Source organism: Amia ocellicauda, chromosome 18 (genome assembly GCF_036373705.1).
Source record: "Amia ocellicauda isolate fAmiCal2 chromosome 18, fAmiCal2.hap1, whole genome shotgun sequence".
Classification (NCBI taxonomy): domain Eukaryota; kingdom Metazoa; phylum Chordata; class Actinopteri; order Amiiformes; family Amiidae; genus Amia; species Amia ocellicauda.
Genome location: NC_089867.1, coordinates 4,432,501 through 4,450,283, shown reverse-complemented (window position 1 = coordinate 4,450,283; position 17,783 = coordinate 4,432,501). Strand labels below are relative to the sequence as shown.

Sequence of the window (17,783 nt, the reverse complement as noted above, 5' to 3'; positions counted from 1 at the left end):
TATCAGTGGCATCAGGGCAGATTATATAACTTTTTGTATGTAGTCAGCTGCATTTGAGGAAAAGTCAAATATTCATACTGAAGTTTTACAAGTTGTTAAAAAGATCTGCAGGAAGAAAAAGTCTTGACAGGAGAAAAAATATATAAAAAAAGAACCACCACCATTGAGTTATCCTGAGGATTGAAGTTTAATTATGACACCACATCAAAATTAAAATTTCCAACAGTTCTGGAATTTTATTCCATCCATATACATGCATAGCAACAACGTTGTTAAGATTTTTTTTTCTTTTTTCATTATTAGGACATTGGAATGATCATGTTACATTAGTGTCCCCCCCCCTCCCCACTCCCCCATCTTGTTTAGCAACATCAATAAACTTCATTCTTGTAGAATTTCATTTTCATGGGATACAAAGAAAATCTGACGCACCGCCCTTTTCGTAATACTGCTTTCAGTAATGTTCTTTTAGAAAGTATTGCGTTGAGAGCAAAGTTTTAAAAAGGGAGACCGAAGGGCATCAGCAAACAAAAATACAAGTACTATACAAGAACGCTGTCATCCTCATTAAAACATACAGTTCTGAATTTAAGAAAAGAGACGGGGACAAACAGCTACATACATATGCAAAGCCCAGTGACCAATGTATATGCTGAAATATAAGATGCAGGATTGTGCCTGGTGATCCCCCAAAACAGTGGTTTAAGGCAAGAAGTCATGAATTATAGCCGCAAATTATATTTACGCATATACAAAAAACAGTAACAGCAAATAAGATAGAAATACACAAGTGCTTTTGTAGCTATTCGTCTAAAATGCATTTCCTGTTTTCTGTGTCTATTGTATCATTGAATCTACATTACAGTGTAAACAATGTGTGCTACACAAGAATGACTATACAATAACATTACAAACAACTCTGATATAAATTTATTTTCATTTAAATTAAGATCACTACTCCTATTAATACTGATTGTAAAATAAATAAAAGTATGTGAAAGTGGCACCAATATTACACTTGATTTTTACCGATGATTTGCATTAAGTCTTAAAGTAAGGAAAGAAGAAGCTTCTCTTGATTGTCCACAAGCAGCATATAAAACTGCATGATGCACTATTCCAGACACAACCGTGTACCAAAAAAACCCAAAACAAACAAACAAACAAAAAGAAAGACAAAACTTCATTTCACATGTTCTGCCGCATGTGAGGAGCAGTAAAACTTCTTGTGTGTAATAAAGTTCGACAGGTTGTTAAACTGAATATCACACAGGCGGCAATATTTGCCGCTGCCGGCAGCTTGGGCAGAGCCGTTTACACCTTTCGTTATGGTGGGCAGCGCTTCCTCTGGCGGCGACTTTATGGAAGGCGACACGTTTTCGTTGGCGTCAGCGGGGTTTTCCGATACCCAAGTCGGGGACGGGTGACTGTCTGGTTGCTGGGAGTTGTGGGGCAAGTTTTCCTGCTGCAAGGTAACGGAGCCAGACCTGTCCTCTGGCTTATGTCCTCCGTTCACTATTACCATGCCCCTGTTTTTAGGCAGCAGTGGCAGAGGTTCTTTGTTCGGGTGAGGACAGCCATTGGGCGCTGGCTGCTCTTTGACAGTGTCACTTCCTCCATTTGTGCTCTGATCCTGCTCGCTAGTTTCGCCCTGCATGACCAGACTGCCGGCAATGTAATCTGTGGGTTTTATCCCGTAGTACGGCGATATTTGCTCCGCCCCCTTCACTTTCTTTATTGCTCCAGGATAAAGGCAATGCGGCAGAAACAAATTCTTGTTCTCTTCTTTCGTGGAAATCAGCTGACTCTCACTGAATGCTTTCAGTCCGGGCAAGGTCCCTAAATGGGAGGAGAACAGGCTACCGTTTTGTGCGATCAGTTTGGCGCTCCCGTTTTTATCGCACTTTGCGGGGCTCTTGTCAAAGCTGTCGTCGGGATTATTGCCCTCGATTTTAATTTCTGGGAACATTGTTTGGTCCAGGTTGCTGATCTCATTGTGCTGGGGAGCTGTAACGGGGCAGAAGTTCTGTTTATGCGCTAGATAATTCTCCACTTTGTTAAAACTGATTTTGCACACTGTACATTCGTGATAGTCCAAAAGTCTTTTGGGAGAATTGCATGATTTTTCTGAATGAGGGGAGCATTTTTTACTGAGATCTATGGGGGCATCAAGTTCCTGGTGATCTAGCGTATTGCATTTAGGTGCCAGGACAGCTTTCGTGACAGTGAGCGAAGCTTCTAGATGTTTTGGAACCATCCCCGGAAACACATCACACCTGGGATGGAAACGATCCCCGAGATTCTCCGCGGCGTCTTGAGAAGTGCAGGGGCTGCCCAAAGACGGAACGCCCAGAAAGCCTGGCTGCCCCAGCTGAGGCCGTTGATCTTGATCTGGGAGACACATTTCGTACATCTTCCTCCGCTTGCGCGTGCGCATCGTCCTCTGCATTGCAGGCACTTTGTTCGCTGAAATGCGCTTCATTGGCGGGTCGTGCCGAGTCGCGCAGTAATACTGTTTGTGCACCACGTAGGTTTCGTGACGACTGAATGTGATATTGCAAGCTTCGCATGTCGTTTTGTTAGGGTCGTTTTCATTTTCCACTACAGATGTGCTTGGACTCTTCACCTCCGCTTGCTTCCCATTGAGCCTCTCATCGCTGCCAGTAGGAGTTGAAACTTTCTTAACTTGTCCAGGAAGTTCTTTCTCAGGCACTTTGCCGCTGGAATTGATCATGTCCAACACTGACGAGTTCAAACAAGCAGATTGAATAAGATGGCTGTCAGGATCTGAGGGATGGCAGACGGCGTTCAATATATTGACCGAACTATGGCCGCTGTTTGGGCTTACTGCTTCTGTCACCTTTTCTGAGACGCTGGAGAAATCGGGTGACTTGGCCATGTGTTGCCAGCGGCTGTTACAGTAGTGCTTTTTATGGACTAAGTAGTTGTCCAAGTTGTTGAAGGTGATATTGCATTCAAAACAGGTAGCCCCCTTTGGCATGAGGGGGCTATAGATCACTGGAGGGTAGCTACTCCCTCCGTGTCTTAACCTACGATGGACCAGCTCTGACATTTTTGCAAGTATCTCTGAAGCTTGAGGGACCACTGAAATGTCCTGGGAGAAAGCAAACTGGGACAGAAAAGGTCCCATGGGGAATGTAGGCCCAATATTGGGTTGCACTGGAGATGAAGCCAGTCTTGGGCTTGATGGCTCTGACTTGATCCTTGTATATGAAAAACTGGCCTTATTACCCAGGTGTGTCTCTCCCTTCTGATTAGACAGCATGGGCTTCTTCTCTGGCTTTTCCAGCTCTGCGTCCGAGTTCATGTCCTTGTTCTGTGCGCTTTTGGGACTCTGGAGGACATCCTTCCTGTTTCCCAGCTCGGCTCTCGCCTGCTGCAGGTTTTCTTCGTTGCCTCTGGGGGAGTGTTCACTGTCGCTCTCTCTGTGAAGTTTGCTGCTGTGCCCGTGTAATTCCTGATGCTGCAAGAGTTCCCTGTGGTTTTGGAAGCTGATATGGCAGTGATTGCATCTGAAGGCAGCCTGTGACAGGTGAGAGAGGATGTGGTGCTGGAATGTAATAAGAGAATCTGCTGTGTAGTTACAGATTGTGCATTTCAAGCTGGTGCCAGGAGGGAGAGTCTCTTCCATTTTGACACCTGTGAAAAAGATAAAAGGGGAAACTTTTCAGCTTTACTGCTCCTGCTTTTGCTTTAATGTGGAGTGCAGCAGTGATCCATCTAGGAACGGATACCTCACGGCAAGTCTACAGCAGCCCCCCCAAGTACAACGTTATATAACAAGTCAAAGTGACAGTTTAAGAGGGTTGCCAGAAGGATCAGGGTGTAATTTATGCTGTATAGATATGTTGAAGAGTAACTTATTAAGAGAAATGAGTTACGCTACTAACAAAATGCATCATTGTCTGTAGATCGGTTGAAAGAAATGGCTGCACTACATGTGAACATTCAAGCACAGTTGGAGACATTCATCTAAAAAGAACTAAATTTGAACTCAAGATATAAACTCTTGAAACTACTTCCCTTTCTTTAATTAACTAAACGTGCATAATTCTGCTGTGCCTTACGAAAAGGGCGTCTTCAAACACGGACTGTAAAGTTCCTCAGCTTTAATATGAGTAGTACTAACTTTGCTTTCTTTTTTATTGTAAATTCCATTAAGGTGACGTTCACATGCATTTTGGGCATAAAGTCTCCTACAAGAATGCATATAAAAAGCCCACATGATTAAAATCCTCTTCACTCACTGTTGTGGGTCGTTAGGTGCATTTCAAGGGCCCGGGCCCCAGAGAAGCTCTTGTTGCACTGCGGGAAAGGGCAAATGCTGGGGGTTTGATGGGGGCTGGTCTCATTTTCCTCCACCACCGTCTCCGGCTCCCTCTGTCTGCCGCTGCAATAGTACATCAGATGGGCCTGCAAATTCCTCTCACTCCTGTACCAGATCCCACATGCCTTGCAAGGGAAGATGTCTTCTGTGAAAGCAAAATAGTTCATAAGCTAAGATAAGATAAGTTCACCAAGATAATGCACATTGCTTGGTTCTGTAGTTCTGATATCAAGCACAACACAACTGAATAACTGTGTATTGCCAGTGAGGAGACCAGTACACTTACTGTTGACAATGGCAGTTGGTAAGATTGATGCCATGGCAGCCTGTTGAGGGAGTAGCTGTATAGTGTCCAAAAGGCGTGCTGGGTACATTCCTTCAGTCAGAGACATGTGGCTGACAGCTTGGAGCCTGGAGTCAAAATCTACAGCAAACGCCACTAACTCTTCGCCTTCCACAATGTTCTTAGTAGTCGTACACCACAGTTGGCCACCTAGCGAAGACAAAAAACATTCAGCATTAAATAAGACAAAGAGAAATGCGTCGTTACAGATTCAATCCATTCTGTGACGCTTTGCTCGATGTTCATTGAAACCAAGATGTAGATGTGATGCGATTGGTTTAATTTACGATTGAAGGGCCTCAGGGGAAGAGAAGATGAGGGCCACCTTGAAGGGCAAAAACATATAAAGGGGAAAAAAGGGCTCTGTTGACATTGCTGTATTGGGAAGTATGCACACTCTTTAATGTAACACTGATTCTTTGCCAAACCTAACTACCTTCCATTTTAAACATTAAACTTTTATGTATTTTTTTTTTGTAGCATGTTTTCTCAATTTTGCAACTCCCATTCCTGCACAATGACTCTGATTAATAGTGCTCAATATGTTTCGAAGCTAAGGTTAGCCGCACAGTTCAAGTTGTTTCTGTACTTGTACTTTAGAAAAGGAACTGTAGAGATAACACAAAATCTTCAGGTTTATATCCTTTAGTGCAGATACCATCTAGGGCACTTTGCAGTATGTTGAACGTAGTGAGAGAGAAATATTATAAATGCTGAAGGTCACATTTCGGAGACCCCCCTCCACTCTCTTTAAGTATCAGTTTTGTTTCCCTGATATGATGAAACCAAGCTTATTTTTCATGTACAGCATCTGTTGAAACTTGTAATTTTGTGCTCTGCTCCATGAAATTCCATGAAAGAAAAATATATAGCACACACACTGAGAGGACACACACGCGAATAGAATTTGAAGATCTGAAACTATATGGGGAAAATTAGTCTGCTCTGAATCAGAAAGGGAACCATATTATTCAGATCTCGGCATATATTTAAGGGTCACACCTTCTAATAATGGGGACCAATTCATCATGCATTCATGTATGAAGGAATTCTGCTGTTAATCACAGGCATAACAAGGTTAGGGGCAGAGTGAAGGATAGGGTTACAGGCTAGGTTTGGGTTTATACAGGTGATCAATGTCAAAACTCAGTGGAAGAGGATGAGACATTCATATGTTATTCCTGTGGGATTCATACATTCATTCATGAAGAATTGGTGCCATTATTGGAAAGTGACCACTGTAAGAAAGAGCCAAAACTATAAAGAGGAGAATCTGCCTCTTTTAAATAGCACAGGAGGAAAAACAATCTTTCAAAACCAGATATATCATCTTTCAGTTCCATTTTAGAATACATTTAAATATCTTGAATACCTAATTTACATAAAAACATCTGTCCTTATTCTAGATGTCACTGCTATTCATTTTGCACTGAGCTTGTAGTGAATATATACATTTAACACATATATACCAAACAAATGGATAATAATCTTGTACTCATTTTTTATATACTGTATATATACTGCATTTTAATGGAATTTTCAAACAATGTGCCGTAAGAACTGCCAGTTGTCATTTTTGGGGGGAATCCTGTACATACTCTCACAAAGTTACAGAACTGGATCAGCACATGGTCTCAGAAGACATCGAGAGTGTTTATGAACTGCCCTAAGGTCATAGTGAAAGCAGCAGAGTCATGTGACATGAAAATGAATTCTTAATGTATGATGGGAGCCTTGTCTTAAACTCATCAGTGACAGAACTCAGCTTTAGAGGAATGCATGTATTAAAAGTTGTATCATCCTTATTTCAAACATGTTACTCATACACTACAGTTTACTATACTCATCTACAGCTCGGTTGTGAAAGGAAAAGTGTTTCATCTTCCGATCTTTCTGTATTCTGTAGATTGAACACCTGGGATATTTAAGTACGTAAGTCTTGTATTTTATTTAATTGTAGTGTTTTGGATTAAACATTCTGCTGGAGTCTTCAGAACACATTCGTTAAGTAGGCAAAAAAAAAAGGAAAAGGTTTTAGCTTAGATAATGTTTATCTCTGTGCATGACAGGCTTTTCAACTGCACTTCATTTTCCATTGAAGAGATTAAAGTTTTTAATATGACTATTTACAAAAATCTGTCTGGAGAGATAACAACAAACTATGATACGCCAGCGCTAAATGGCAGAATTAGGACATTGTTTTAGAGAAAAGCTGGACAATTAATTAAACTGCACTGCTAGCTTTCAAAGATGTGCAAACAGTATGTCAGTGCAATACTCAGATTTAAAAGGACCTACAACTATAGCGTAAATCAGTTTTCAAATTAGGGAAATGGTGGAGGAACAGGGGTGCACGCTGTAAGAAACAAGAAGTTAAAGCAATGCTGTAGCTGACAAAATAATAATAAAAAAGAATTGGCACATAATCAAGATGACATTTACTTTATGATACATTGCTCTGCTCCTCGAACCCCTTTCCGGTTCTGGTTTCAGTTCTAAGCGCTGGTAACAATGTGTATATATATTAAAACATCTTCAGTTGCTCTGACTCCTTCACCAGCTTTCTCAAGGTCTGGACATCCATTCCCAACTGGGTCAACAACAGACATGGAGGTAAATGACATGCAAAAACTGAAAAATTCCTCATGCATTTGCGGTCCTGACAGTTCTGCTTCCACGTGTATCGGTCGGGGGTTCTTTAGATGGAGAAAGTCTTCCAAATGCAAGTGACCTCATTAATAATAAAATAATGGGAGGGTTTCTTTAAATATTACAGAACTTGTTGAAAATAAATTATATAAATATGATTTAAATGATATCGATCAAATATTGAACTGGGGTGTTACGCTGCACAGAGATGATGAAAGAGTGCCAAGAAGAAGAAGATAGATAGTAATAATACAATTCAATAATAATATAATTAATTATGTTATTACTATTACTGTAACAATGTTACATTGATATGTACAATGTTTCTGGTGACACTGGGTTAAAATAGTTAAAATGTATCATTACACTCCTAAGCAGACATATATTTGGAGGGGAGTATAGGTTTCTATCAAGAATAAAAACAAATTAAAATTAAATTAAGTACTGTAGAAGAAATGCCAAATCGTTTCCAAATCCTCACAAAGTCTTAGCACTTCACATTATGGCTTTTAAGCATTTTGTTAAGAGCAAGGCTTCCCAACTCAATTGAAGCCCATTTATTACTGTAAGTAATAATCAGTTGGATGAATCCCCTTTCACAGTCTGCTGTTGACACCAAAAATGCATTGGTTCATTTTAGAAGATGTTTCCGTATGTGTGGAACCCTTGCTGTATTACTTTCCAAAAAAAAGCAAGGAACTAATTGGTCTAAATTTTCTATCTTATTATTTCCCCTTAAGGGTCAACATGAGCGCTGCTTTTTTATTTTTATGTATTTTTTATACATGAGTTACTAAATCAAAACTTTGAGTCACCTGCTAATCACAATTGAAAAACCTGCACTTAATAGCGGATCCCCTAATAACTGCAAAAGCTACTGTGATGAAAGTGTCATAGTTTGCTATTAGCAGGTGAGGGAGACTCTATTTAAGAGTTTGTTTTGATTGGTTCAGTATTGACAGCAGCCTCAAACCAGTTTCAACAGAATGCAATTGTTTTATTTGATAAATTAAACAATTACTGATATCAGAAAAAAAAGGAAAAGAAAGATCTCAAAATAGTGGGAAAAGTCTGATGACGTTTAGTGAAGCGTTTCATTCTACCCCTTAACAGAAGCTTACCGGCTGACCAGTGAAATTTTTCTCGTTGTGGTCGTTATAACAACATGACACGGTTCTTCACAAGATTTGAAGAAAAACGAGTAGTTTTATACTTAAAAGGGTACATGTATCCGGAGGGTATAATGATCTATACACAAAACGTGAAAGTCTATTTCTCTAATTTCTTCTACCGACGATATACTGACAAACGTTACTAACAAACGTAAACCATTAGAAATGTGCGATAAAATCAACGTGTCTTTTAACGTGAGTATACCTTCTTGCATTATTAATGTTTCAGTAAAGAATACACACGAATCCCATTTTTTTCTACATATAAAAGGAAACTCCTAAGGTCTTTAGAGACACACTGACAATCTCTGACAGTTATGCAACAATCCGAAGTTCAAACAATGACGGTCCGCAAATTCCAAATAATAACAGTTGGGCACATTGAATTTACGTCTAGGAAATGAGTTAGAACCGCAATGCACCTCTACTTATGGATTGCTTCATTTTCTTGATGCTTTTATACATCACATTATAAGGATTTGGATTTTATTTATTTCAGTAATGGAAGGGAATGCCTTTCCCCCTCATCCCCCCTCAATTTGAGCACTATATTATATATATATATATATATTGGTCTGTATATATAACCTTTACATTTGAAAAACATTACATGAAATAAAAATAAAACCATAGCCTCTAAACTATATGCCTGAATGTTGTCTTGTTTGAGTTCCTTTGTGCGGTGGCCAGTGCAGTTGGAAAACGGGCTATTGTTTGAATCCTCCTGCAGAGTACCTGATAAAAGAATAAAGAACTATGACATATTCTAAAAACAATAGAGGAATTAAGGAGAAACAATAGGCCAGCTGCTTCATTAAAACAATCAAAACAGCATCCTGTACATAGTCCAGATAATTAAACACCACTGCTTTATACATTTCCTCAATAAAATATTCACCACCTCATACTTAGGTTCTTCTGGCTAAATGCCCTTTTCATTTGATTAATGATTTTTTTTTAAGTACATCTTAAGATGCATACATAAAGGAATTTTAAGAAGAAAAATTATGCATTCTGGCATAAATATATATATTTTTCCCAATCAAACGTCAAGGGAAGAATCATATGTGAAGTAAAATGAGGATGAACACAATATACATAATTTTTCTACACTAATGCCTAAAGATTTCAAAGCAATCCATCGTAAACAGTTCTGGTTTTCTTTAATTGTAGGACTTTTTATTTTTTTTGCTTACTAACCACTGGCATATCTTAATGAAAATACAAACAAATTCATCTTGCCTCCTGCAAAGCTGCAAGACAACAGAGCAATACAAATAACAGAAGGGTCTGGATAATTAAACTGGCCTGAAGACAGGTATTCAAATGTTTGTGTGTAAACACCAGAACTCTTTAATAGTTTGCTGTAAAACGCATAGTTAAGCACATCAGTTCTTCCCTTCACCATCTGTCCAGCAAATTACAACTGCACACGCTATTATAATGAGAAGGGAGCACTGTAATTCACAAAGTTGTCTTTTTATGATTATGATGGTTGAAGACGGTCATGTGCTTTCAAGACAAGTTTACAACATATTTTCTTGTTTTTATAAAATTGAAAAAACACAAATAAACGCATAAAAAATGAAGAGCAATAAGAGTATATACATCATTTAGGGAATATGGATATTCCCATCAGTATGACAATGTATTTGATGTTCCTAAAAACAGTCTTCTACTGCCTTAAAACCATAAATTACAGTCTTAGCATCAATTCCAGTGTCTTATAAGCAGGCTAGCTCTTCAATTAAATGTCCAGATTGTGTGTCAGACGTCCTGGACAGTAATAAACAGATTTGCCAGTAAAGAGCCAAAGAAGAACTTAGCAGGTTCTTACTGAGCTGTTATCTATTTTAGTTCTGTAAGAACAAGTAAAGATATTAGTGCACTTGCATGTCAATGAATACTGATCAAAAACATTCACCCTTCCTAGACAAAACTAGGGATATGCAGTGTGAAACAGATCATAACACATTATTTTATTGAATTTAGATACAAATACAGTAATGTAACTGTAAAGCAATTGAATGCATGAGATGGCTTACTAACTAATAGAGCTCCGGTGCAAAACACTATATGCACGGAAAAAAGTAATAACTCAAGTCAGTACCACTCACTCATGGTTGTCTTTGTCTCCTCTTAAACCAAACAGGTTCCTGTACCTTGAAATGTTCCCCTTGTTTCCACGCAATCAATATTTCACACAATCACAGACTCTTGCAACTTGCCAGTCCTGGCTCCCTCAGGTTACCAGATTATTGTGATGGCCAATCAAACACTGTGATATGAATGAACTTGGCGGTATACCTTCCGTCAATGTGCTGTAATCGACTGCTGGACTCTACACACTGTGACCACTAGGTACAATTTTAGTCAAGGGTATGACTTCATACTTTGCCCCTGAGTTCCTTTCCATCACAAAGGGGGTTCTAGTATCTACACAGCTCAAGCAACCTGATATGAAGGAAGTATCTAGCCTCCCTATTTGACCGTATGATGCTTTACCTCCATATGAACCTCTTTCAGTGCTTAGGAATCACTGCCTTTTTTTAATTGATCAGTTATGTTGATTGATCATTTCTATGTACACTGTATGCATGCACCTAACTTTGATATCTTTAATAATCTTGCTATTCTTCTGTGAATATCTAACATTTGTGCCACCTTTGCATATTTTCTGTCTTTCTTCTGTAAGGTTGTAACTTGATTTCTGAGCTATAATGTGTCTTGACTATTTATTGAAATAGGAAACTGTGTGAATATGTTTTGACCAAGTGGCAAAAAGTTTGGAAAGAATGTAAACAAGAATAGAAAATCTCTCTCCTCAATGCCTTATGCTTATATTGATATATTGTAGAAGGTCAGTTCAAGTGTCGCATAAAAGTAATGCATAGTTATGCATCCAGTTTAATCTAACAGGTAGATTAAATTAATACATCACCTTCCTTTCACAGCCCAGCCTTCTACATATAAGAACTTGTGTATATTAAGGACATATTAATGTATTATCAAAGTGTGAGGTTGATTTATACACACTATTTTGTGTAAAAGCTGACACATCTCTCATTTAAAAAATAGTATATATATATAATGCTGAATCTGGATATAGTTGAAAACTGGTACCATGTAGCATTCTGCTCCTGACCTACCAAACAATTTGCAGTTGAGAAGTTCTGCTACTAAGAATGCACAGAAGCACATAAACAAAATTAAGTCTCCCACTTGGTGAAACACTGCAAATATTTGGACCGGCGGATGCTTTTCTGGCTCATCAGAGTCGAAAAGAAAATACAGCTCGGCTTTGTCAACCGTCACATGACAGACAACAAAGAAAAGAACAGACTGAAACTTTCTAATAACTCAACCTGGTCGTGGGAAGCAGCAACGCGTTCAAATCATCTCTGATGCTGTATTATCTTGTGGGATCAAAGTAGATGTATGATAGGAATCAGATAAGGCCTTAATAATGATGTAAAACCCCACAGCTCGATTCAGTCTGCTGAGGATCACTCTGAACTCCATTTATTTTAAACCCCTTACAGAACCACTAGGTGGCAATCTTCTCATATCCAACTGGAATTACACATTATTCCTCACCCACAAAAGTTCAAAACGATGTAAGATTCCTTGCAAACTAAGTGCGACTCTCTGGGAGAAGTCTGCACTTACTAAAACAGTAAGGGGAAAGGTGAGACTCAGAAGAGGCTTCACAGTAAGGGACTGTTTTGGATCCCAGCAGATCTCAGGAACTATTTCGACAAGAACCTCCTTTGTCTCCTGCTCTACAAGTCTATTACAAAAGCACACAGCTAAGCATATGCACAAAATGTCTTACACATATCCCTAATACGACTATACGAATTATACAACAAGAATCAAACTCCCGATCAAACTCCAAAGGTTAGATTCTTATGCGAGTGAGACTTCAGAACTTAGGAGGTGATCAATATAAGTCCATACCCAAATTAAAAATAGAAATAAGCTAAACATATTTTCCAATCTCATATAATACATATAAATCCACGATCAGTAACACACAAAGAATCTCGGTTTTGTAACTAAATATTGGTTTACCAAGGTTCACTGTCATTATACACCAGGACTCCTGAAGACTACAGTGTAAACTCATTTTAGTATCAAGTGTTGCCTCGCAGATGATATCCTATGCTGAAAGCTCATGGATGGCCTTGAGCAAATGGCATACAGGTCAGCATCCACAAATTAAAAAGGCTTCCCAGGAGATTTTCTTACAGACCTCCCTTACTATGTATTCTGAACACAATAAAGCCAGAATAGCTCCTTAACTACAACACAGCTTTTCAACAATGAGAATCCCAAAACATTTTTCTGGGCATAACAGACAAAAGCCCTTTTTAAACCAACAACAAGCTCTGGCAAAATGAAATCCTGCTACGGACAGCCCGATACTGAATATGATTTGTACAATTACAAAATGAGACACTTCTTTTGTGCATTCTTTTATTCACAAACCTTAAAGAGATATAGGAAGATACTTTTCATAGCATACTGAAAATGATATGACTGTGTGCCCATTTTGTTTTAGGCAGCTTGAAGACATGCTTTGGAGAAGGAATGTTTATGCCAGTCTTGAACAAATGAACAAAGTTTTTTGGACTCACAAATATATACTTGAGCTATGTGTTTCCAGATGGCCTGCATGTATTTGCCGAAGAGACGCTAGGAGGATGACAAAAGAACACCAGAGTCATGCCTGGAGGAGTGACTGAGGACGGAGCTGGTCATCGTATTGACGTTCTTCATGTCGTTCCGTCCAGGAGGAAGCTGATTGGACAGCAGTGCATTTCTCCAAGATAATGATTCCAAACACACTTCCAGGAAATGTCAAACTTATATGGCAAAGAAAGCATGCTCTGGAGATCTTCAATGAAATAAAGGGCTACCTCAGAGTCCAGACATTAACCCCATAGAACAAATCAAGCATTGACTGGACACCATAATAACTGCAATGATTGATTATTTTGTGTTAGTCCTGTTCTACCTCTAAATGCTGAAACTGTAAACATAACTGTGGATGTAATTCATCTACCTGCTGTTAAAGATCCTACAGTGCGTCTGAAATGTCCCGACTCTCCACGTAAATACTCTTCTCCCTACTTCTGCCAGCTCTACCTCCACAGGGCATAATCTGATGTAGATATATATCAATTTATTATTTTTCCACAAGCAACAACCATAACTTACAGCATTCCAAGAAATTCCATTAAACGTGTAAGCGCAATAGAGCAACCGCAAGCTTCAAAACCTTCAATTAAGGAAATTTCCTACACAAAATGCCCCCCTCTGCACCCCTTTAATTTTACATATTGCTTAAAGTAACTGCTAATTAAATTTTCTGTCATTTTCTATGAGAAATAAATAATTTGCAGCTAAAAGCCCTAATTGCGTTTGTCACATTGTGTCTCTGAGCCTCATGGAAGTGAACAGCCGCTGCCCTCGCTCATTGCCATTCTGTCGTCCTGGCAGGCCCGCGCTGCCCCAGGTATCACAACTCGGCCATCTGGACCCGACATCTGTCTCTCTATTGATCACAAGGGTTTAGCACTTGATCAAACAGACTGGGACAGGAAATTGCTCTTTTCCCCACAGAACAGGCCAATAGCTGCGCGCGAGTAATAGAGTGAGACCGAAAGCCGCCACCGAACGCTGCAGCTGCACCAGCGATGGCTGTGGTCCTGGCGCTGCGCAAACCCATCCCACGGCTCCGACCTGCGCAGGGTCCTCCAACTGTTCTTTAAGCACAGTGTACAACATCAGTGACACCTTCATCCCCACAGCAACCCTCCTCAAACGCCACATAGGACACAAAATAGACACCCCTTACATTATTGATCATTATACAAACTAATCCAAGAAAATAAACCCAATACAATAATCTTGTTTCATTAACTTAATATTCAAATTTCGAGAATTTAAATGATTGGCCACCTGGACCTTATTGAATACAGGTTGTTTAAGAAATACTGGTAATTGGACAGAAATTGTGTTGAAAAAAAGCATATTACTACTCTTTACAATTGTATTTATTTATTTTTGATTGATTTTACCATTCAATCCAAATACTTAACATCATCGGATTGTTGTGCTTCTGTTTGCATTGTGTTAGCCCATCCAACAATCACAAAACTGTAATTGTTGTACTCTTTATTATGATTTGATTTTTCTTAAAAAGAAAACTGAAAGTCTTATCCTTTTTGGAATTGTTAAGAGAGTTGGATCTCTTTCAGGTGTAAATACAGAAGCTAATAAACACAGCAGATGGCAAGTGTTTACCTCATTTTAGCCTGGAAAACAAAAACCTCACCAAAGGAGCACAATTATAACTAAAAATTTAACTAAAGATCATGAATATGGAGCATTGTAATGTCTTGCTTTTTTCTAACTCTGATCAGCCTGCTATTTAAAAGCACAAACCACAATTCCTTTTCCAGGATCCAAACAATACAAACAAATCATAGAGCTTTGAAAATAAACTATTATTATTCTTTTATGTTTTATTATTAATATTAGTATTAAGAATGTTTTGTACTGCATTGTTTCTTCATCAAAATAATCTAGATGATGTATTTCGAAGGGCAATTATTGAACTAATCTGCTTAAAATTTGTTTTACAATGATTCCTTTAACTTGTTTTTAACATGGATCTTTCATATTGAACTACATTAAACAGGGGTACACTAAATCATATCATACCAACATAAACATTAATAGGAAAATGATAGGAAAATGCTGTCAACCTCAGGAAACCAGACAAAAGGTTAATTTTGTACAGTTTTTAGTAAGTAGTAAGTGATTGCACTCTCTTCGAAAGTAAAGTTCATCTTCCACAGTGTAGTGAGGCAAACCGAGGGAAAAAATATGGCACTAAGGAAAATGTACTGGTGCAAATGTGATTTAAGACAAAAAAAAGGGGATATTGGTGCTTTATAAAGAGTTCAAAGGAGAGCAAACCACAACAATTGCTGGTTGAAGGAACGGCACCTCTGGAGTCTTGAACAGAGGCGATTATATGGGGATTTGATTATACTATTCAAAGCTCTGAAAGGTGCGGGGAAAAACAGCCTGAGCAGTGAAACGTGGATTCAGACACACAAGTGGAAGTCACGTGCAGGTGCATTGGGGACGAACACAGTCGGTTTCAGGTAGGTAGTTCTGCCTTGTTTGGGCAGTTCTATATATAATTGGGGTAGTTCCAAATTCAAGAGAAGTCATTGATTGAAGTGATTGAGACACCTTTACCATATTTTGGTTCTTTTACTTTTTAAGGGTGATTCATTTGTAACATACTGTTATCAATCCCAGGTTGTATACCGATTTATTCACCATTATAAAAACAATACTGTAGACTTATATTTTATGGTGAGTGTTTTTTATGTTAAAGATGTTGTTTATTTATATCCAAATTCCATTAATAAATGTATGCATGTATTACTTCTGTGGTTTTACAAGTTAAGATATATAGAAGGGTAAACAGAATCAAACCTCATTAAGACTGCTACCTATATTATCGTCTTTTCAACCTGAATCCACAGAGACATAATATTTTGCATTTGTCAGTGAAGGACTCATCTGGAGGTTATGAACTGTATGTGCATCATTTTCCAGCAGAAAAACAACCACCAATCATTTGTTTACATTCACTCAAAAACTGGCTTTTCTGTTTGTTTGTTATTTCAAAACCTAAATTACACTTTCTTCCTTTGGGCAAATTGAACTGCTTTAGGTTAAACAGAATTACCCTCATTATTCTGTGCTTACAAGTGATTCCCACCACTCTCCCTGACGAAACTTTAAGTAATATGTTGAAATTTGAATCATAGGCCTCTGCAATATCCTGCAAAAATACAGTTTATTCCCAATATGTTCTCGTGGTGTGTTGCTTCTGTTTTCATGTTTACAATCTCTTTATTTGACCTACACCCAGGCTAAATCAAAATTTTGTCTCATGCGCCTCTGCTGTAAGTTCAAATCCAAGTGGCAGATTTGCATTTGGAAGAAGGAACAATCCTTTGTCCACTGGGAGCCGCCATCAAGTCTCGCACTTTACAATCACCAGGTGGGTCAGAGCTCTGATTGGGGTCCAGGCCTGAGATCACAGTAATTGGCACAGGATCTCTTCCGAAAAGTTTACGAAGGAATCTCATGCTCGCCATAAGGAGCTGTGGCTTACGGTCACCGCTAATTGGGCTGTGTGATAGCAGCTGCTGCAAACACTTCAGCTAGCACGGCAATTACAGAACTGTAATGATGATAGGTTCACAGAGTTGATGAGTCATGTATGTTAAATAGGGGTTGTAACATACACCAACATGTTAAGCCAACACGCACAGCAGATGCAATATTTCAGTCGGTATTTATGTTGAAAGCGTTTGGATAGCCGGTGAGGTATTGTTAGTCTTTTGGAGACGCGTGTGAAATCGGGGAGCAGCAGCACCTTCCTATACCTATGCTTTTGCCTCCTGAACATTAATCTTCTAGTAGCCGTGTGTTCTGCATTTTACACAATCTCCGAGCTCCGTTGTGAGATGTGAGGTGTTTTGCCACTGTCGGTGCACTGAAAAGCTCTAGCCCAAGGAAGAACAAGTAGAAAGTCGGGAAAAAAAAGAAAAAGAAAATATGACCAGGGGACGTGATAAAAAAATTATCAGCGAGTGTGTTTTCCTGTTTGGTTTTAATCTACATTTAATTAAATTCTTATCTGCTGTGTGCTTATGGCTGCATTTGAATGGCGAGACTGCATTCATTATGAATGGTAAAATTTAACTTAGTACATTGTGTGTGGCCTAATAAAGAAACAAGACTCTTACTTCACAGCGTGCACAAGCTCTAAACGAAATAAAAAATGTATCAATTAAGATCATGCTTTAAATTAGTGCTGTATCAAAATGACAGATGCATGGATGGGAATCTATACTCCAATAGAGTCTTTGAGCTTCGTATGTAAGATTGAAAATGAACTGTAACGAACTGCTCTAGATTCACTATTGCAGTGTACAAATACACAATCGACAAATGATATTCGGCAGCACAGAACTACACCTCGATTCTTCTCCTGGCACAGTTACATACAATTACAGGAAGGTAATCTTTGTGAGGGAAAATACAGGCATTTTAGCTCAAGGTGGTCTCCCGAGAAGTTTAATTAAAATCAACTGTGTTAATGTTTACAGCAGCCGTTAACAGTATATTTGCGGCACCAAAGGAATACAATAAACTGCACAGGTGCACAGAT

The 17,783-nt window shown here is 38.8% G+C and overlaps 1 protein-coding gene across 1 annotated transcript in view; it reads right to left on the bottom strand.

Moving 5' to 3' along the window:
* Window positions 1–463: 463 nt before the first annotated feature.
* The window catches only part of zfpm2a (zinc finger protein, FOG family member 2a), a 151,374-nt gene continuing 134,054 nt past the window's right edge, over window positions 464–17,783 (bottom strand). The window contains exons 6-8 of the mRNA XM_066690687.1: window positions 4,635–4,841; window positions 4,269–4,493; window positions 464–3,660 (exon numbers count right to left, since the gene is read on the bottom strand). Of these exons, the coding sequence (XP_066546784.1) occupies window positions 1,184–3,660; window positions 4,269–4,493; window positions 4,635–4,841 (2,909 nt within the window). The 3' untranslated portion in view covers window positions 464–1,183. The remainder of the gene's footprint in view (window positions 3,661–4,268; window positions 4,494–4,634; window positions 4,842–17,783) is intronic.